Source organism: Lissotriton vulgaris, chromosome 2_1 (assembly GCF_964263255.1).
Source record: "Lissotriton vulgaris chromosome 2_1, aLisVul1.2, whole genome shotgun sequence".
NCBI lineage: Eukaryota > Metazoa > Chordata > Amphibia > Caudata > Salamandridae > Lissotriton > Lissotriton vulgaris.
Window position 1 is genome coordinate 1,731,326,479 of NC_141687.1, and position 23,102 is coordinate 1,731,349,580.

The 23,102-nt window shown below is 40.2% G+C and overlaps 1 protein-coding gene across 1 annotated transcript in view; it reads left to right on the forward strand.

The window, feature by feature from the left end:
* Window positions 1-19,915, forward strand: part of LOC147733203 (mucin-2-like) — a 182,628-nt gene extending 162,713 nt beyond the window's left edge. The window contains exons 12-16 of the mRNA XM_086956020.1: window positions 7,927-8,083; window positions 15,796-15,924; window positions 19,280-19,424; window positions 19,515-19,604; window positions 19,699-19,915. Of these exons, the coding sequence (XP_086812146.1) occupies window positions 7,927-8,083; window positions 15,796-15,924; window positions 19,280-19,424; window positions 19,515-19,604; window positions 19,699-19,915 (738 nt within the window). The remainder of the gene's footprint in view (window positions 1-7,926; window positions 8,084-15,795; window positions 15,925-19,279; window positions 19,425-19,514; window positions 19,605-19,698) is intronic.
* Window positions 19,916-23,102: the final 3,187 nt, after the last annotated feature.

The window sequence follows — 23,102 nt, forward strand, 5'->3', positions numbered from 1 at the left end:
TATATCTGCAGTGCGAATAGCAAAGTGGAGGAGGGGCAGCCCTGCCTTGTTCCACTTTTGATCAGAAACGGCTCAGACTCTTCTCCCAATATTTGAAATTGAGCAGTGGGATTAATGTACAGGCCCACATTGCATTAATAAAGGATGGCCCCAAACCATTAGCCTCCATGATCATCCATAAAGAACCCCACAACACCTTGTTGAAAGCCTTCTCGGCACTGAGCAGAGCGATCCCCATGGGCTTCGCAAAGATCTCACTGGGATCAAGTAATGAAATTAATCGCTGCACATGGTCTACAGTTCCCCTCCCCTGGATAAAAGTGTACTGCCAGGCTGAGACAAGATGCTGTATTACACTACTTAACCGACTTGCAAAGATTTTTTGATACAGCTTAACATCTCTATTTAAAAGTGTAATTGACCGTAAGAGTCAAAAATGTAGGATCCTTACCTTACTTTAAAAGAAATAATGATATCAGCGGTTCACTGAGAGCCTGGCGGTAGTGACCGATCCCTAATTTCCTTAAACAGCCACAGCATTTCCAGATGGATTTCTTTATAGAAAACTTTATAAAACTCTAGAGGGATACAATCTGTTCCTGTGGCTTTTCCTGAAGGGAGGGCCTGGAGAGCCACCTGAAACTCTTCCAGGGAGATATCTGCCCCCAATAAGATTCTCTCATCCTAGGTTACCATCACACTGGGTACAAAATCCACCTGTGCATCTGAGACTTGAGAACACCATACGGGTGAGGCTTTATAGAGATTCAAATAAAATTCACTAAACCCCTCCCTAACCTCAGAGGGATCTGTAAGTACTCCACCTCACATGTTGTTGATCTGCCTGATACACCCTGAGGCATGCTGCATGCTGCTGCCTTGCCCGCACTTCTCGGAGAGGACCAACGCGTTCACTGTATTCATAACATTACTGACTCCTGCCCAGGAACCTCCCAGCAGTTTTTTCCACAGTAAAGTCATTCAGATATGCCTAGGTAATGGCTATTGAATTCAGTACAGGGGACAAATCACCCCCCTGCCACTGCACTGATAAAATCTGCCCTTTTTCCATCTTTTGTTTTGCCAGACTGTACAGCAGAATTCCCCTCCTTGCCATGGCTTTGAAAGGATCCCAGACCATTTCAGGGGAGACACTACCCCTATCAATATTTTAAAATCCCATAGTCCAACCCTTTATATAGTGGACATATTCTGGGTCGGACAGAAGTGCCCTATCGAACGACCACCTTTTAGCCACCGTTCTTAATCCATCAAGAGGCAATTCAAGAACAACAGGGTTGTGGTCAGACATTACTCTGGGAAAAAGTTCAACCTGAGTTCCCTTAAGTAAAACCGATGACACTAGAAAATAATCCAATCTGGCAAACTTGCCATGGTGGGTTGAATAATAAGTGTATCCAGGCTCATGAGTTTGTTTTCACACTGGGCCAGTCATCATGTAAACCAATATCTTTCAAAAGGTTTTCAAAAGATCTCAAAGTTTGCGGTTTGCGCCTGAAACTGGAAGCACTACTATCCCCAGGATCTCTTCTGGACCCATTTATGTTTATGTACCCACAGACTACATATGGTTGCGGCCAAGAAGGTAGTTCAATATCTAAAAAATTCAATAAGCCAGGGTCATCTAGGCTAGGGAAGGATTGAGCACAAGGTAAAGGAACCGTTGCTCTCCAATATTGCCCATCTGCTTTGCTTATAATCTGCATTTCACCCAGGTGTAACAACATTCTAACATAGCTACCCCCTTAGTGCTGACATCCTGGGTTGTATAACACACTGCCATCAACCCTATGGATTTCAACATTTCTGTATCGCTCCATGCTAAATGGGTCTCCTGGAGACAAACGCACATCCGCTTTACATTTTTTAAGATCTTTTAAGACCATTCTCCTTCTGGATCTGTCATTTAGCTCGCAGATGTTAATAGTGGCAATATGAAGCCTAACAATACCCCCTGAGCATTATTCTAGCCATCCACATTGCCCCACCAAGACTAACAGAAGCCATAAAATACCGGGACAAATTTCTCTATCCGATCGTACATTCAAACAAAACCCTATCCTTCAATACCACCAAAAAAAACTACAAACTAATGATGCTTTGCTGCAATTTAAATTCCAAATAATCAAGCCATCCTCCCCCTTCCATCCATCCACAACCCCGCTTCCCAAGCAAACAAAATTCCCCCCTCCCCTTGCCAATGAAAGCAGCCAGACCTGCCAGGTCTGTGTAATGGAGACAGCAAAAGACACTGCGAGCTCCCACCCCTGGATCCTCCTCCACACCCTCACACTACAATGTGAGAATGTGAAAAATGAAAAATAGTACCTGCAAAAATAAACTGAGAGGACAGCACCAAAGCCACTAACCCTGCCTTCCCCTTTTTTCCATAAGACACCCCCTACTCTAACACACTTACAGAAAACCATGCAATACTAAAGAGAAACCCGGCTATACTAAGCAAAACTCATAGTTTCCTAATCTAATACACCCAAAATCTATACATTTCTTCTAACTGGCAAAAACCTGCTCAAGATAGTCTCTGTATTTTATTTCAGAGGAAAAGAATTTCACAGTCCCTCTGACTACTGTTTTCAATCTGGCCGGCACCAACAAAAAAGCCTTAAAACCAGCATCTTGATAAGGCTTGATAACCTGCAGCAAGCACCATCTGTGTTCCACTGTTATATGGAAGAAGTCAGGGTGCACAAAAAAAGGACTCCTGATATTTCCTTCTCACCTCAGCCTGAGCCTTCTCAAAAATGGCTTGACACAGCAGGAAATTACCAAAAAAGACTAAGATAGCCCTTGGCTTCCTTTGATCTCTGCTGGCCTTTGTGGATTTGTGGTGAGTTAATGGAAACCGGTGGACCCTCTGACCTTCTCGCTCCCAGTCCCAACCTACAAGTTTGGGAGAGGTCTCCTTAAGAAGGTCTAGCATAAAAGATCAGATGTTATCCCCTTCTAGGCCTTCTTTGATTCCAAGAAAACGGAGATTGTTCCTTCTCTGGTGATTTTTCAGGTCTTCCAATTTCCATATGGCATTAGTTAATTGGACATCATGGGACTTAGTCTACTCTCTCACAGCTACTAACTCAGTCTCCACAACAGTTTTTCTCTCCTCTATAATCTTGAGCCGCTCACCAAGCAAGCCTTCTCTACCTTCCCGACGGCACCTTCAGTTTTGTTGTGGCCTGTCTGGCTTTTTCCCCATCTGCACGGGTCTCAACGCGGTGTTCTTTAATCAACTCCAGATTCAGGGCCGAAGCTGGATTTATAGATTTATAGTTGCTGTCCCTTCAGCCTGCGGTGCATAAAGAGGAGTCTCTGCCTGGGCGGGCACTGTCTCTGGCATTCCCACCAACCTCATATGGGAATAATCCCATTTCAACCCACTGCCAGTAGTGTATCTCTCCCTGTTCTTTCGTGAATCTGCATTGCCCTTAGAACTCATCCGATACCTTTGATGCTTAAGGGCTGTTTTAGGTGCTTCAAGTGTGCTAGAGCCCGAAGTTGAAGAGCTGTCCCCGGCTTCACTCTGACCAAATTTAGAGTCTTCCGAATGAGAAACATCAGTGGGTGAGAAAAATGTATCCACCCCATGGATGTGAGTTCAGTTGCTACCACCCCATTGTAAATTGTAAATTGATACTTGTATAGCGCACTACTCACCTGCAAGGGTCTCAAGGCACTTGTACGAATACCGCTGTAGAACACATCCTGGCTTTCCCTGTGAGGCGTCCACGCCTGGGCACCCCCAAGGTGGAGGCCAGGCATCCTTAGCGTTGTGGAGATTAAGCAAGCTATTGCCCAGAGTTGCAGAGTGGGACTCCATGATTGGAATAGGCACCGAGGCGAGAATTATCAGGTCCGTGGCATTTTGAGCCCAAGACCCGCCGAGGCAGGGAATTGAACTCTGGTCCCGGGCTAGACCTCTGCATCAGGGTCTGCCGCTCTAATCATTGAGCCACACTTCTCCCTTACTCTCTGTGTTGCAGTCCAGATCTATATTAAAACTCCAATGCAGTGGTGAAGTTGGATATTTCATCAATATATAGGAAAAATAACTTTTAAACAAAGTATACTTTGCCTGGTTGGAGCTGAGAAGGCTAATTAGGATTTTCATACCAGCAGCTGTCCCCTGTTAGGGCTTTTCCCTGTGTGGCAACTGCTTCCAAAGCAGAAACAATGGATTTGGCCTCTTGGCAGGAAGACCTAGGTGTGAGATATGTGATCCATCTCAGATCAGGAAAGGCTTCTGGGAAGAGTTCAGGAGCTTCATTAATTTGAAAGAGGCCTGGGTGAGGATTGCCCATAAACAATTGAGTCTAAAGGGAAGTCTGGGAAAGAGAAGGTTGTTGATCCCGGAGTACAGTGTAGCCAGCTTGGCGCTAGCACAGTGGAAGGGTAACTATTCTCAGACTAGTCTTGGAACCAGTGTCATGTGGTTCATGAAGAAGGGGACTGCTCATTTCTATAAGCACATCAATGGCTGGGACATCAGACACCTTCATGGGCAGAAGGGCTCTGCCATATTGGATTTAACCTAGAAAAATGCAGTGTAGGATACTTTGCAGGAAGCCAAACAGAATGTGTTGCATAGGTTGGAAGGTTTGCACTGGAAAAGGATTTTCTCATTGGTTATGGCATGTCCAGGAGTCAACCACCAAACCTGGCTGTTGCATGCTACAAAAGTGGCACTTCACCCGAAGCTCAACAGAACACATCTGGACCGGCAGAATAACAAAGGATTATACCTGCTGTCAGCAATCTGTGTAGAAACCTGAAGGGTTGGAGCAGCTCCTACTTATGCCCAGGAATAAGAAGTGGACCAAGAGTCAGTAGGCAGACCTCCTTTGAGCAACAAACTGTAAGAGTCCTTTTCCTGGAGGGACCAGTTAACCAGTTGCAACTTGACCTGGACTGGGCCCTGCTGGTACCCTCTGCTGAATCCTGGCTCCATAAGTGTTGTCCCTGTGGTCCTATTGTATATTGCATGTACACTCTCTTCATGCTTAACATTTCTAACTACATCTCATTTCACGTTTCAGGCTTGCTCAGATCTAACGTTTTGATGCATTTCCGGAGTGTGTGTGGTCCTATTGTGTTTCTTGTCAGCAGTGGCTGTTAGGCAGTCTGTTTCAATGGTTACATTATTACTTTCACTGACATGTTTAATGTTTTTGTTCATTGTTTTAAAAAATTGTTAAAGCACACAGTTTGGAACTTTTAACTGTGAAAGTCATAACTAGCATACCTTCTTGAAATGTTTATTAATATTGAAATGCCTAATTTTATATTGTTTAATGTATGTCAAACATCCTGTCACAAACCCCGTAAGACTGACTTTTATTTAATTTCATGCCACATGATTTCTGGGAAGAGTTGTGGTGTAGTGGCTAAAGCTGTAGATCTTGGAACATGGGGACCTAGGTTTAAATACCAGCATCAGCACTTGGCTCCACAACACAAAATTCTTGAAAAATCACTTAATCTCACTGTGCCTAAAATAGTGTGAAATGTATTTGTATAACCCTACTTGATGCACACAATTGTTTTCCAATCCATATTTAATATATAGCTCTCAATTGCTTTCTACTTAGGTTTACGCTATATAAATACCAACAAAAACAATATATGGGAGTATTAGGGATGAATATCTGCTGATCTTTGGTTCCCAGTTTAGGAGTTTGAAGTACAGGGGACTTAGGACATGATGAGCAAAAAAAACCCTATTACGCAATACCATCTGTATGCCTTGGGATTCTCCGACACAGATTTCTGACAGGATTACTATTTCTTGTACAATAATAGGCTGATTTCCACTGCCTGTTTCTGCCTGCTCTGGGCATCGCTGTGTGTGGGGAGTGGCTTCTGAGTCTGGATACTAGTATCAGGCAGAGGAAGAGTTGTATGTATGACTATTTGAGTCAGAAATATCATGTGCTATAAATGTCCTAAATATTGTTTACAGAGAGTTAGCCTAATTGAATGTAGACTTTCTATTATTAATACCAACGGAGCGCTATTTTTGTAAGCAATAATTAGGGCACAATATTTATTTCAGACTATGCAGGTAAGCACAGTGGGGCATTTATTTCGACAGACGATGACGAGGTAAAATTAATTATTTAATTTTCCCTCGCCATCATCCACAAAATCCTCCCCCCCCCCCGTCCCCACAACGCTTACCTGCACGGGCCGTGGCTGCCTGGCACTGATATTCTGGAACCATACCAGGAATAGCCTTTCATGCTCTTGCACTTGCTGTAGGAGGGAGTCAGGCAGAGTCTGGAATGCACTTGTGCCTGCAACTCCTCCCTGATCTGCACTATGTTTCATCGGTCAGCTTTTTAAGTAAATTCCAGGTGTTGGGATAGCAGCTCTCTCTCAATCAGTTGGAGTTGTGGCTCACCCTGGGAAGCACTCTGATGAACTCAGCTGATTGACAAATCTAGAAATGGTTGATGTCTGGGCTGTTGATCTCCTGGCTAGACATATAGAAAAAGTGCTTGTTATGCAAAGCAAAAATAATATATAGGTATTAAGAAATCAAACCCTGAAAAAAAAGGCCACTGCAGCTAGGCTACCTATCGCAAACTCTGACCAAGGATCTGAAAATACATGTAATAAAACTAGGATCTGGCTTGATCCCATGGAAGAAAAGAAGGGGATGAAATCAGACTTTGTAGACGTGCCGCGTATCCTTAGTCATTAATACACATAATCTGCATCTGAAAACCACTGCTCCCATTCTTGATGTGTCTCCTAATATGAGAATTAAACAATCGAACATGTCGGGGGCGGCTCTAGGCTCATGGCGGCCCTGGGCAGGGAGCATGGGGAGGGGGCCCGGAAGAGGGGGTCTGGGTGGGGTGGAGCCCCCCAGAGCTCAGGAGGGGTGGGTCAGGGTGTTAGGAAGTGGAACAGAGCCGGAGGCCGCCATATCCCTGTCAGGGGCCGCCAGGCAAATATGTATCCATCCTCAGAGGATTATATATTAAGGCTATATATTGGTGTGGAGGCATCTGGGGTTTGGTGGCCCTGTGCAGGTGCACAGCTTGCACATGCCTAATGCCGCCCATGAACATGTGAGGAAGCAATGCTCCGTTGTCTGAAGAGTGAGTCCACACAGCTGTCAGCATTCTTCCTGAAATTCTGCAGGATAGCTACTCGTATGTTGCAGGTAGCGGAGGATCATGCCCATGACCCGATGCAAGGCAGCAAAGGACTCCAAAAGCCACACAGCTAATGAATTGAAAGAAGCAACTCCAAAAGTCACGCAGCTAGTGGACTGATGCAGCAGCACAAAGTACCTTTTTAATAAGGGAAGGACTATTGAACTCTTGCAGCTCTTCAATGTACAAGAATATAAGGAAACATCATCATGAAAAGATCAGGATGATGGAAGGTTCCGGATCAAACATACAATTCTCCTGTTTCCCCCTATAGTAAGGGGAAGCACCACAGGAACCACTGATATCAACAAACTGTTTTAACGTCTTTGTGCTATATAATATGACTAGCTTCCTTTGAACCGAGGTCTGATTACTTTTTATTAATCTGATTTTAACACAATTTTAATGATTTAAAATAATTGTACAATAAACCTTTGTGACTTTGATTCTGACCAACTTATAATTGGGTGCTTTGTATATTAAAGCATCAAATGATCTTAGACATACCTGAAAAAAAATCTAGATTTTTTTAGGTATCCAATCTCAAGGTTCTAAAGTTTATTTCCCATCTTAATTTAAGTTGTATTACCTGAGCTTTAAATACCCCACAAAACTATTAGCTGTAAATGGCAAAACTCGGGAAGCTGTAGACCAATGAATACTAGCATGAAGCACACAAGTATCTTAGTACAAAAAACTCACAGATTGTAAAAACTGTTTCTGACAGGTGGATGCAGCTCCATTTTATGATGCTTGTCTGAGGGACTCCTGTACATGCGACATCGGTGGGGACTGTGCCAGCTTCTGCACAGCGGTTGCTGCCTATGCTCAGGCCTGCAGTGAAGCCTGCACATGCGTTATTTGGAGAAAACCAGATCTCTGCCGTGAGTATCACTGAATGGTTTAACTTGATAAGCAGTAACTGGCATATCCCTAATGTAGCGGTATGTACTTGTAAACATAGACCAATTTCCATTTCATCATTTGTGAGGGCGGCAAATTTTCTTATTGTTGTAACAAATTGCCCATCCCAATGAAGCCACTCTGAATGAAGAAAGTAAATCAGACATGGCGAGACTAACCAAACAGGATAATGAACATAAAAAGAATGGTGTACAATAAAAAATAAACCAAAACAGGAGCCCTTACTAAGGCTTGTGTTGTGGAGTTAAAAAGGTGAATATGATGTTGGGTTTTATAATGATAAATTCAAGTGCATAACTAAAGAGTCAAGAACACTTTTCCAAAATGTTCCAGAACCATAATTTGATTTGAGCGCCCACATGCGCCCACATGCCCCATGGCTTAGTCAAATGCAACTATGAATAAGCCAAACTGCTTTTCATCTACCTGTTGGAATCTTTCACTCAAACTACACCAACAGATCGAATACGCTTAACCTGCAGATGGTGTGTTACTTAGGCCCTTAAGATGGATGGATTTGTTGTATCGTGGTCAGCACTAATTAGACTATGGTGGGTCCTCGCTGTATTTGTAAAGACTAAATAAAAAGTAATGAAGTAGAGTGCTACACCTAGGAATTTCCTGAAAAGTAGATTTAAGCATGTCCATCCATCTCTTTTTTGTGATCTCAAAACCCCATTTTTTCCCTAAAAAAAGTCACCAAATGGGAGATATTGAAATTCCTTCAAACATCTCTATCATAATTTTACAGAAGCAACAGAAAGATTGCCCACTGATCTTGCCATGCACTAATGCTCCAGGTTACACATGCAGGCTTGCATCCACATTTTATGAACATATCTTATTGTGTAATTATGATCTTGAAATCTTCTCATTAAAAGGGGTTTTCACAGTATTCCTAAATTTTCTTAAGTGTTTGGCAAATACCACTTGTTTTGCAGTATTTCAAGTACAAAAGTCAAGAAAAGCAATTGTAAAATTGCCCCCTAAAAGAAAGCACCTGTGTTTGCACTTGCATTTAACTACAGCATTCATGCAATTCTCCGTTCCTCTTAATACAAAGTACTTGTTGAATTTCTCTGCTAGCTTGTTTTCAATTGCATACATGTCTCCGTTTAAATATATTGTCCTGTGATGCCCTGTTCATGTTTTAGCTTGCTACAATTTGACAAGATGTTTATTTTTTTTTAATTACTCAGATGAGAAAAAATCTGTTGTTTATTAAAGTGCCTTTCATTTAGCTTATGAATGTATTCATCTGGAAAAAGGGAAGAGTATCCTGTCTCCCTCACCCACAAAGGATTATATTTGTATCTGAATTATTTGTACTAATATTGATAAACACTCATTAACTATCATTGCTTTTTTTAAAAAACAAATCTACATTCTTTTAGTTTCTGACCATAATCCATTACTTAGATGTCTTTTTCTAAATGGGGAAAGGGAGTCTCCTGGCCTATGCACAGTTGATTGTTCTTTATTTAAAGACCAATAATATTGCATCCATGTTCACTGATCTATAATCAATGTATTCTAGAATAAGATATATATAGCTCTAAAGCCTCCACTTTATTAGACACATTTAAGGCATATATACAGGACACAACTCTTCAATATTTTGCTACTCAGAAAAGAGCCTTTACAGATGCAGTTGGCAATGAAATTAAATGGATAAAAGCATTACAGGCTGCCTCCATGAATACTAGAAATGGTAACGGTCAGGCTTTTATTGACAGCTCATGAAGTGTAGAGGTAAGATTAACAGGAATATCAGATTGAAAGCCACAGCAGCATTTCTGGTGAATAAGGGGCAGGATATAGAAAATGGTGAGTCAGATGGTCCTATATTTGCATATCAGTTAAAAGAAAGGAGACTCTTGGCATTCTTGTTTATTGTAAAGATACTTATAGGTAATCATGCCTCTTGATCCTTGTGTGAGAGAAAGGAGCTCAGTAGCATCATCTTGTTTAGTTTTCCATTCACCAAAGATAATCTTGAAATGTTTCAAGAAAAGGTCATAGTTAGACAACCAATAACTTTTATTATTAATTAATGGAACTGCATTCTCGGCTAAATATGGTAGGGTGACATTAATCTTGAATTATTCCATCTGAAACTGTTGATCCATGAAGAGTAAGTTTCAGGTAGCCATAAAGTCTTGGCAGGCCTTCAGATTTCCAGGAAATCCTTCCGTAAAAACCCTACTTGAGGCAGTAATGGTAGTAAAACCAGTATTGTCTGCAAGTTTCTGCCATTAGACTGCTCCCAGAAGGGGAAAAAGTACCCAGATTCCTGTTATTTGGGCTTCCTGTGTGACGGGTTTTGGTAGACTATACCTGATTGATTCCAGTCCAGGAGGAAACTAAAGTCCTATTTTATGGGACTGTCGGGCGAGATTAAGATTTGGCCTGTAATGAGCTAACGTCAAATCCATGGAATATATGGGGTATAGAGACAAAATATCGACTCCAAAATATCGACTGGACATAATATCGAGTTTAAAATATAGACTGGACAAAATATCGACTGGACATAATATCGACTACAAAAATATCGTTTTTCAGGTAAGTGAAGTAATATCGACTGTATAAAATATAGATAGCAAAAATATCGATTTTTTAATAATATATAATATTTTATAGTGTATTTTTATGTAATAATATGTGTGAATAGTGTGTATTAATGTTATTAAATATTTTATTACATGAATTTTGTTTTGATAATAATTGCGTAATGTAATTCTGTAGCGGGTTGTGGGTTTATAGGGGAATAGGGTGGGAAGTAATTTAATAATAATTAATTAATTAATATATGTTTGTTAATATTTTTAATTAATAATTAATTGATAATTAATTAATATTAATTAGTTAATTAATTAATATAATTTTGAATATATTTTGTATTAGTAAATAATTGTTAATTAATTAATTGTAATTAGTTAATTATATTATTTAGAGTACATTTTTATATATATAATTTTGTGTTATTTTTAAGTAATTAATTTTGATAAAATAATATTAATTATTAAAATAATTACACCTAATGTTCTAATATATTTACTTTATTGTTATTGTTAATTAATAATTAATTGGTAATTAAATAATATTGATAAATTTTGGGTAAAGGAGCATTTTTAGGGTTCAGGGTCAGTTTTCAGTTCATGGGTAAAGGGGTATTTTTAGGGTTCAGGGTCAGTTTTCAGTTCAAGGGTAAAGGGGTATTTTTAGGGTTCAGGGTCAGTTTTCAGTTCATGGGTAAAGGGGTATTTTTAGGGTTCAGGGTCAGTTTTCAGGTCATGGGTAAAGGAGCATTTTTAGGGTTCAGGGTCAGTTTTCAGTTCATGGGTAAAGGGGTATTTTTAGGGTTCAGGGTCAGTTTTCAGTTCAAGGGTAAAGGGGTATTTTTAGGGTTCAGGGTCAGTTTTCAGGTCATGGGTAAAGGGGTATTTTTAGGGTTCAGGGTCAGTTTTCAGGTCATGGGTAAAGGGGTATTTTTAGGGTTCAGGGTCAGTTTTCAGGTCATGGGTAAAGGGGTATTTTTAGGGTTCAGGGTCAGTTTTCAGGTCATGGGTGAAGGGGTATTTTTAGGGTTCAGGGTCAGTTTTCAGGTCATGGGTAAAGGGGTATTTTTAGGGTTCAGGGTCAGTTTTCAGGTCATGGGTAAAGGGGTATTTGTAGGGTTCAGGGTCAGTTTTCAAGTCATGGGTAAAGGGGTATTTTTAGGGTTTAGGGTCAGTTTTGGGTTTTTGGGTAAAGGGGTATTTTTAGGGTTCAGGGACAGTTTTGGGTTTTTGGGTAAAGGGGTATTTTAAGGGTTCAGGGTCACAAATAAGATTTAAAAAAATTATTTTTATTATTTTCATTTATTATTTTATTATTATAATTTAATTTAAGTCCTTTTAAGTATATTTTAGTAATTAAAATTTAATATTAATTTAATTTAACACTGTTTTTAATAAAGTCGATATTTTTTACATCTATATTTTTGTTAACGATATTTTGTACTCGATATTTTTGTACTTACCTGTTTGTAGATACAAACTCGATATTTTGACTGTCGATATTTTGTCCACGATATTTTGGCAAGTCGATATTTTGGCAGTCGATATTATTTCAGTGATCCAATATATGGTCCTGACAAACTGTCAGTATTTCACTGAAATTAAAGACAAGGACTCAGATGCTAATACTATTCCTTCCCCTTTCAGTGAAATAGGATCTCTAGTGATTTCTAGCATCTGAACAGTCTATGTAGGGGTAAATAATGGGCAGAGATTTAGAGAGAAAAGAATAAATCCTCAAGCATCTCGAGAGTACATAATGGTGGAAAGCAATTGTCAAAGACCCTTGATCCGAAATGGACCAACTGGTAAACCCGAGAATAATATAGAATTCTGTACTATTAATATAAATATACTTGTGTACAGCAGGATGCAATTTTATGTGATGTCAGTAGAATGGCTTACCAGGGTATGTAAATGGGGAGGATGTGACTAGCACCCAGCTGACCTTGATACAAATTGTTAACCAAATTTGTAAGGTGCCTTCCAACAGTGGAAAGTCCGGGAACCAGGAGGCCTTGTATCGTGTGAGAATTTAGAGTAGGAATTCCAGAATAGTAGCAAGCAAAGCTCAGTATCTAAGAAAGGAAGGGTTAACCTGATCTGCTCTAACCAATTGAGGGAACCATAGGCTAGCAAAACAAAAAGGACCAGGGAATTTAAGCAGTACAAATAATGAGCTCCATAACGGAATGCGGGACTGTCCGCAAGGGGTGTGGCGGACCCGCACCTGCAAATAGGATGCCACTGCCACCGTGGCATCCCCTATTCACAGCCCTGTGGCGGGCAGGCGGAGCTCACAGCACCACCCGCCATAATGCTGGGAATGCATGTCATGCATTGGCATGCACAAGGTGACAGGCACCGCGCGGTGCCAAAGTACCCCCCATTGGCACCCCCAACCCTCTGGGGGCCCACTACGGGCCCCAGGCTGATCTCTGAAGTGAACCTAATATGGATGGCGGCGTCGTGCCGACACCACCACCATCTTACCCATGTTTTCCACCGGTCAACGAGTCGACAGGCGGAAAAGTGGCAGATGGTCTTTCCGTCCGCCGTGGACCCACCAGCCATCCTAATATGGCGGGGGTCTTTGAAGTGTGGATAGGGGGCGGATCGCAACCGCCAGGCCAGCTGTGACTACCGTCGGCCCGGCGGGGGCGATCCGCCTGCCATCCTAATGGGCGCCTAGATGACCCAAATAGAGAACCTATCAACTGCTGTTGTTAGGCAGAGTGTAATACTGTGACTGGTGCTCAAATCTTCCCAGCTCTTATTGACCTGAGTGTGTCCAGAACTTTCCTGCTTTTGCAGAATTATCAAGCACTTTTGAATTGTTCTGGATCTTTTCATCTTGCCCTGGAAGTGCTGATCCATGTTACCCTTTGTGGAAAAATGGGTTCTGCTCATTTAATGCACCTGGATTTTTGGCTTTTGGATCACCTGGATTTTTACTTTTTACTGTAAGTGAGCCTCACAATGGGTGTCTCACTCTCACTAATCACATGGTAAATAGACTACATGTGTTTAACGCCAGTGTTTGCCTTTTAGGATAAGGCTGCTGCAACACATCAAGGGTAAAAGGCACTTGGTTAAAAGTGAACATGTGTGCATACACACGTTTGAGGGCTGTTCCTGGGAGACTTCTGCTGTGTGCAGCCCAGTAACTGCACACAGGAAGCCTGATGCAGCGGGAAATCTCTGGGATTATATATTGACGTAGAGTAGGCCTTATAATAGGAGTAGACATTCAGGTGTAAAGTCAGTACAGTAGGCTGTAACACATTATTATACACTTGAGGGGAATCTGCCTTAGGGTGCAGTTTCAGTTTCTTTTGGCCTGTAAAGTTAAGCAAGATATCAAACTGCTGTTATCAAACTCAGTTCATATTTTCAAGTCTTAAGTAGATATATGTACACCTTGCAGATCATCCTGAATTTCTTATTTCTCTGGCTCAGCTCTGAAGCAACAGAGCCTCATGTGTGATGGTGCATATATATAAAAGAGGCAGAAACAGCTGGAATGTTTCTGTTTAGCAGTTGAAAGAGTATGCCAAGAACTGTATGATATATAGTGCTCCGTGGTCACAACGGGCATGCTCCCTCTGTTTTTGCTTCAGGTGTACATGCCCAATTAAAAAAGTCTACAGATTCTTGTGTGGCCTCCTCTAAAATACTGTTAGCGTTGGTGCATATATAGAACAAGCACTATCTTCAAAGGATATTTCATCTACTCAAGTGAGGTAATCACTTTGCCTCTGCAGCTGTGCCGCATTATGGATGCAAGTGCAGAGGCAAACAGGTCCTTAGGAGGTGCACCAACAGTGCACCACAAAAAGGTGGTGCACTGTCAGTGAACGCCTTGAAGGCAGGCTTCTTGAGGTGCTAAATGGGTCCCAGAGGCCCTACCAGTCATCCCCTTGCAGGCAAGAGTAGTTACTCACTGCTCCTATTCGCAGGGGGACTTCCTACCCCTTTTAAAGGAGCAGACGAGTAGCCACCTGTCCAGAGAAATGCATAGTGATGTGGAAGCACTGCCTGCTCTTAAAAAATTACACTGAAAAGTTTCATTTTTCTTTTTTTAAATGCATCCCGATTTCCTTTATTAAAAAAGCACTCACAGACATGGTGGTCTGCTGACCCCAACAGGCCCCCATCCCTGGGACTGCTAGCCATTCCTAATGGAGTCGCAATAAGCACCAACCTCATGAATATTAATGAGACAGGTAATTTGTGACCCCATAGGAATCGCTAACTGTGTCTGGGACAATCTAGGAATATTCTTTGGTTTATGGAAAAGGGTGTGAGGGCCTTTCCTTGGGCTGATTTCTTGATGGAATAAGTAAGAGTGTCATCTTCATAGAAGTTTTCTTTGAGAGAATTCAGCATATTGGAGAGATCTGTGTACAAGACTGGAATGAATGAGGTCCATTTAATGGTGTGTTGATGTGGTGATAATGATGTTTAACCTGATTTTGTTGAAGTAGTGCTTGCTGCACTTGCACTTGCCAGCTGAAGCAGGGACTGGGAATTCTGAGATGACTAGTGCAGTGTTTGACAGCCCTGAAGAGTGTGTTGCTTCTTTTGGTTGTCCCATTGATGTGATATTTTAGTAAGAAGAGTCTTTAGCCGTGATACTGAAGGGTCGGCGAGTAGAGTGAAGTATTTGAGTAAGGTGAGAGTGTCCAGGAGTTTTAATCTTCAGCATTATATTTTTCATTTCATTTGGTACATTTCGATTTGTTTATGATGTTCTACAACTCTTTTGAACATAAAGGTGATTAATTTAAGAACTGGTGCTACACTAAAGCAAGGAATGGTGCCATTATTAATAGTTTTCAAAAATGCTTCGGAAATACACAAATGAAAGGAAAGTAGACCTAAAACAAATATAGAGCTATAGAATTCTAATGTCAGGTGTTTGCTGGGATACAACCATAAGTTGAAAAATAATGTAAATTAATTTTTACAGTTAATGGATAAACATTGTTTGTTAAGATATGAATGCATCCTTGCATGACCCTCTATGCATTGATTGACAGTTCACTTTGTGACAGTTCATATTTCCGTAGCCTGAATTACAATTTTCTCTCCTTTGCTATCTCTAACAGCTGTCTTCTGTGATTTCTACAATGAAGAAAGAGGATGTGAATGGCAATACAATCCCTGTGGTGACCACTGCATCAAGACTTGTAGAAACCCCAGTGGCAAATGCCTACATCAGTTTCAAGGGTTAGAAGGTAGGAGAAAGATATCCCATGCCTCTCTGCAGCAATACACATTGGGGCATATTAGCAAGAACCTTGTTGAAATTATCGCTGTTTTAGTGGCAGGAAACTGCAGCTAAAACGGCGATAATAGAAGCCCAAGTTAGATGTGCAGGACATCTAACCTGGGCTTCTATTGGAATTCCATAACACATATTAGCAAGCCCATTATCGCCGTTTTAGCGGCAGTTTCCTGCCGCTAAAACAACGATAATTTTAACAAGGTTCTTGCTAATATGCCACCTTGTCTTTTCAGATGAAACAAACCACCCTCAACATCAGAAGATAGAATTGGATACATTTGTTTGGTAATAAATGTCTCACCTCTTACCAGGAATGTGGGATATATAAGGGGGTGATACCAGGTACAGGGACTGCTCATAACTGTTAGAAAACTTGTTTTGGAACCTCACTTGCAAGCATATCCTGTTCTACTGCATTGAATTTGGAGGATGGCCAGATTTGGAGGATGGCCAGTCTTTTGTCTTCCAAAATATGTTTTTTCTAAATTAGGCTAATCTGCAACATTGATTCTGTTCAGTGTAGCTATATCAGATTAGTAGCCTTTAAGCAACTTTCATTCTCTTAATAAAACTGTTCCTAAAAATGGGGGGTAAATCAATTACTCAATCTGTCTCTATCTTCAAAACCCCTCAAGGCCCACATTCACTGAGGCTTGCCTTGGTGCCATGCTTCGTTACACATCACAAAGTTCTTTAGCACAGAACATGTGCACCTTTACTGTGGTAATTAAACACTATATTTTCCATTGCGTAGCATTGTATGAGTTCATGTGGTCTTTAGACTAGAATGTTGCCAATTCTTGTTCTCAGAAGCTCAGTTTTAGACCTAATTTCCATTATCTGACCTATAAAATACCTATATTCATACACTACTTATTTCCTTCATGCTACTACTATAGGTAATTTCATGCTTTTCGCTGGGCTTTCAATATCTGGGATTCCGTCTACACAGAAGCAGCACCCTGGTGCCTGCAGGTAGTATAGAAGGCATGTGCATGCTCGAAATCTTTGAAAAAAGCCAAAATTAAGAGTTATGTTCTGGTTGGTCAACCTATAAACATACAATAATTAATACAACATAAGTAAGTACCTCTGAGAAATTGGGATATTGGTTGAATAGGGGTGACCCATTGTTAGAAATGTGGTTTTCTACTTGGCAGTGTCTTGCACCCTGCCCAAGTACGGACCTTCCTTCTGTTAAGGATAAGGTAGTTACACACCTAAATAACTCCTGATCACCCCTTGGTAGCTTGGCATAAGCAGACAGGCATATCTCAGAGGCAATGTGTAAAGCATTGGCATATAACACACAGTAACAGTGAAAACACTATTAATCAACACCTCACCAGTATAGAAAAATAAAGTATCATTATCTAAATCAAACAAGACCAAAAAGGCAAACATCCAACATACAGATATCAAAGTATGACTTTTAAAAGGTAAAACCAGTTTGGTCCATGAAACTTATGGCTGCATCCCTGTGTTCCAAAGTACCTGGTATGTGTCAAACATCACAAGGAAAACAGGCAAAAGGAAAGGAATTAGTTGGTACTTTACACACAGGGAAATTGGTGTGTTGGTCCGTTGCTCCAGGGGAGGTGATGTATTGGTTCCTTACTGCCACACAGGGGAGGTGATGCATCAGTTTCTCACTGTGCTGGGAAGTGATACATTGGTTTCTTACAGCAGCACCAGCGTTGATGTAGATTAATCGCACAGGTGTGATGCTTGGAAATCTGAACCTGCTGAAGGTCGATCCGGCTGTGCTCACACAGACTATGCGTCAATTATTTTATCCGCAGCGCAGGTATGTGTGAGAGTGAGTGCGGGGATCTTCTACTTCGGAGATGTGTGTGAGCTGACAGGTGCTGCATCAATTCTTCAGCCGCAAGGGCCATGTATCAGAATTTTCTCCCACACGGCAGTACAGTGTCAAATAAAACATCTACAAGAAGGACGAAGCATCAATTTTTATAATTTCATCAGTTCTTCACAGCTTTCTGTAGCAGGAACAACGCACAAGGGCTCAGTACTGCACTTGGCACCACCTAGCATGTTAGAACACCCAGCATTGGAGGTCATGGAAGCTGTTTGCAAAGTCTTTGTGTTCCTGAGACTTGATAACAGGAGGCAAGCCCACACAAGTCCTTGGAACTTCTTCTCAAGCAGGTTTCACAGAAAAGTCCAATCTGTGTTCTCTTCTTACAAAAGCAGCGACTGCAGGCTAAGTCAGCAAAGAAACTTGGAGCAAAGGGGCAGGGCTTCTCCTCACAGCCCTTCAGCCCTTCTCCTTGGAAGAGGTTCCTCTTGATTCCAGAAGTAATTTAAAGTTCTGGGGTTTGAGGTCTGATACTTATACCTCAGTTGTGTTGTCACCCAGGCGCGCAACACCCATTGGACTCACAGGACTTCAGCCACCCCCCTCCCCCCGTCGTGTGTGGCACCCGAACGTTTCACAGGTCTTTAAAAGACAATTTGAATGTTAATTAGGCGTTGCTGTTGTTTCACCCCTTGTTGGAAGCTCTGCAGCTCCACTCTGCCTACTGATTAACGGTTCAGCCCCCCTCCCCCCCGAAAGGTAAACTTAGACAACTGTTTTCAATGCCTTGCATCCCGTGCAGATGAAACCTTAATCAACGCTGTGATCGATCGGTGATCGATGAACAAATCAATGCAGCACTCGGTTGCCGAGAGAAACGTCTCAAGCCTGTCATTAGGCTACGGTGGATATGCAAATATTGGAGATTGAGGGGTCTCATTTGAATTTTGAGCCCACTAAATGAAGCCAAAATATGTAACTTTCCTTGAAGCCATGAAACAGTCTGTATAGATATCATTGGCGTATGTAAATTTGAAAAGTGGCTGATGCACTGAAATCATTAAAATAGTCATATACTACAAGTCGTTTTTGACTCCATGGTCACATTAGGCTGTCTACCTTTATAACTCCTGGCGAAATGCGTGCATTTCTCTCCGGTCCTTCTGTCCACATCATCGTCATTATAATAATATGATAATAATAATACAACCAAATATTATCACTTGCTTTCTATACAGCTTTATATGACCGCAGGCCCACAAGATCTGTCACTGGCGAATGTTCTTCTCCATGAGCTGCTGGCTACTAATTCTGAAAGCAAAATAATCCATTGGGTATTCTGGAATGTGTGTGCACCTTTGAGAATTGTACCTCCTGCTTAATTTTACATCTCGTATTCAATTAATGTTATATGTGGAGCAGTGTGTACAAGTACGTCATAATTCCATTCACAACTCTGACTCTTTCAATACGTGCATCGCCGTAGGTTGCATTCCTAGCTGTCCCGCTGAAAGGCCCTTTCTTGAGGAGACGAGGATGCAGTGCGTTGAATCCTGCGGTTGTTACGATAAGGATGGAACATATTTCGAGCCAGAAATGGAAGTGGAATCCTGCGACCCCTGCAAGTCTTGGTAAGATTTTTACAAGCTTTCACAGAAAAGAGTACTAGTCATTGCATATGTGTTAGTGTTAAACGTAGCACGTATTAATATTCTATTCAGCTTTCAAACTGTCACAGCTATAAGGTGCTTCAGAAATAATCCCCAATTCATCAAACCAAGCTTTAGGCTGCCGTTGCGTCGCCTGATTTGGTCAGTTTTGGTGTACGGTGGGCATAATTTATGGCATTTTGGCGTAGAGAAGTGAAGTAAGAGTTGTGCAACGTATGTTGCTTTTCTTATGTAGTTTAATCTCTGTTCATTATCCCCCTGGAATGAAGCGTCGCTCTGGCTCAGAGGTCAAACCGCAGTTGACTCTTGCTATTCGAACCCTTACCAATGCCCACTCCATGAGCGAGTCTGAGTTAAAACAGAACAATTGCACATTACTCAGAACAGCGCACGAGACATGCATGAGAATCATGTTCAATACATCATCAGATTACATCACCTCCCCTCTTTAAAACAAAAACAATAATAGTAATAATGTATTAACAACAATACTAAACAAAAAACAAAGCTCCTAAAACATACTGGTGTACTATTCAATATCTATTGAAGTCTCATCAAAAATGTAAGGAATTTTCTGACCTGAAGACTATTTGTATGTGCAATACTATTATGACTGGGATCAACCTACTTAGAACCTGAAATAGTCACCTGTTCGGTGTCCTCAGCCACACCACCTGACACCGTCTTACCCTCCACATCAGACTGCAACCGGTGTGCCCGATCTTTGTCATCTAAGCAACACTAGTCTGCTCCGATGTAACCTTTCCAAGTTGTCTCTTGTTCCACCAACCTTTACCCACAACCAATGTTACCCCTTTACTGACTTGCTCTGGCATGGAAAACTGAGATTCGCCTTTCCTTACTTTGAGGGGTTTCTTAATTAAATCCCAGTCACCATCTGACACATCCCCGCCCCCAAGGTGACACTTCTTGACAAAATTATCTTTCATAGCAATTTGCTTCAAGGCAACATTAGAAGATACCTTTTCAGTACTAAACTAATCACTTCTGGGCACGATTTTTATCTCACTCAACCATGACATGAACAAAGATGTGTGTACTTCCCTGCCCCTTAACAGAGCAAATGAAGTCACTCCTGTGGTGCAGTGTGGCAATGTATTATAATTCCACACCTTCTGTTTAATGAACTCCCTTACATCCAATCCTGGAGCGATGGCAGTCTATATACCCTCTTTCATTACTCTGGGACCCATTCACAGAACTAACTTATAACAAAATCCTAAACTTACTTCTTTTGGTATTCACAGAAGGCATTTAGTAGTAGTAAAGTTAGGATTTTGTCTTAAGTTTGACTTAAGACAAACTTAAGACAGATTTAAGGCAGAATTAAGACAGATTTAAGACAGACTTAAGACAGACTTAAGTTAGGATTTTGTCTTAAATTTGTCTTGAGTCTGTCTTATGTCTGTCTTAAGTCTGTCTTAAGTTTTTGTTAAGTCTGTCTTAAGTATGTCTAATGTCTGTCTTAAGTTTGTCGTACGTTTGTCTTAAGTCAAACTTAAGACAAAATACTAACTTTACTACTACTAAATGCCTTCTGTGAAGACCAAAAGTAGTAAGTTTAGGATTTTGTCTTAAGTTTGTTCTGTGAATCGGCCCCTTTGTTACCACGATCCCCTAGAACATTCTAAGTGGGTGAGCATAATGCAACATTGAGGTGTTTTATGTCCTGTGAGCTGATGAATTTACACATTTGTCCTGACACAAAATGTGTGCCATTATCCATGACTATGACTTTGGGTGCACTTCAGTTAAAAATATTTTGCTCAGGCACTCAATGGTTGTATCCGTATCTGGTGTTTCCATATACCTATATGTTGTAATCTCTTCATTATATTGTTTTAGTGTAATGTTCTATTATGCAGCTCAGTCTTCACATTATTGAATGTTGATGGGTTTCTTGGTTGCCCTGTTGCTGGGTTCTATATATTCAAAAGGGTACTGAGAGCTGTTGTTCTCTTGGTCACAAGCCTAGACTGCTTATTCCTCACTGAGACCTGGTTGTCAGATAATATAGCAGTAATAAGACATAAAGCCGTTCTTCCAAATTACAAGATTGTCTTCAGAATTGTCTGAAATTTAGTGACTGGATTGGCCAGTGGCAACAGTAAGCCTTCATCCATCACCCATTTTGGGCTCTATTCACAATTTAAAATTTAGATATACGGATCAAATTACATGTAAATTTACTCCTACATTTTGGAGAACTTTAATACTTTTACCATTACCAAGTTCTTGCAAATGTAGACTTTCATTTAACATCCCTTGAAACCAAATTTATGAGAGTAAAGCTACTACTCCACCATGAAGTAGGTCTACCACGTACTATAGGGAAACGTATAAAGTATAATAATCTTTTAAAAAGTGCAATAGAAAATATTTTTATATTACATATTATTGTAAAATATTTGCACATTTTCTTAAACCTTTTTTGTAAAAAAACGAAGTTAAAACACTATTGTTTTAAAATTGTTAATTTGAATCCATTTACCTAATGTATAATTATTCATTTAAAGATGTATTTCAATACTTATTTAAACAATCCCACCTACAGTAGTTGTTTGTTTCTTTAATATGTATTAAAAATTACAAACAATGAAAGAAATCCATGTAGAATTAATTTTAGTTTTTGCAAATAATTAAAAGTTAGATTTATGCTTACAAATAACACATTTGTTTACCAAATTGTAAAAAAACATTAAAAAATATGTATATATCATTTTTAACATTAAAAATAATGAATGTATATATATATATTTATATATATATATATATATATATATATATACATATATATATATATATATATATATATATATATATATATATATATATATATATATATATATATATATATATATATATATATATATATATATATATATATATATATATATATATATATATATATATATATATACGAACATCTGGTGATTGTCTCAATGAATTGCTGGTTGAGTAGAGCAACCAATGAGAAGGGTCTATTGAATGCCAAACCCCGTGTTACTTCTGCATTACTCTGGATTCTCACAAGACCAATGGAAGAATACATATTGACTATTGTGTGAACACCTCCAGACATTTTTATGCAACTCACTACTCCTGGAGGGGGCTTAGTCTGGAAATATACTAGCTCACGGCTTTTTCCAAGCTAGTTTATAGTGTTGATGTTTCTATTTTTTTCTTTCTTTCAGTGCGTGTACAAATGGAAGCTTGGAGTGTGTGCCCTCTACTAATACTGAAAGTAAGAAGTTTGATTCCTTTTTAAAGTACCTAAAAGCAAATGAAATGAGACTAGTAAATGTAGCCCATAAGTTTTCATTCTTTTTCAAATTGAGAATTTGTGCACAGTGATTTATGACAACCCAGAAGAAGAGTTGGACATTGAATTTTATCCAGTGCGTAAACACTTTACGCAATTACGAGTTTGGTTTTATTTAACACATCCTATAATTATTGTATCTATTTCAAGCTAAAACCTGTGGAGATTTAACAGGGAAAAAGTATACAGAATGGTGTGTTAAAAACCAAGCACCACAGGTTTTTCCCCAGTAACTCGTAATAGGCGCTATTTGTGGCAGCGAACCCAGGCTACCTCTTTTTTTATTAGGTGGAATA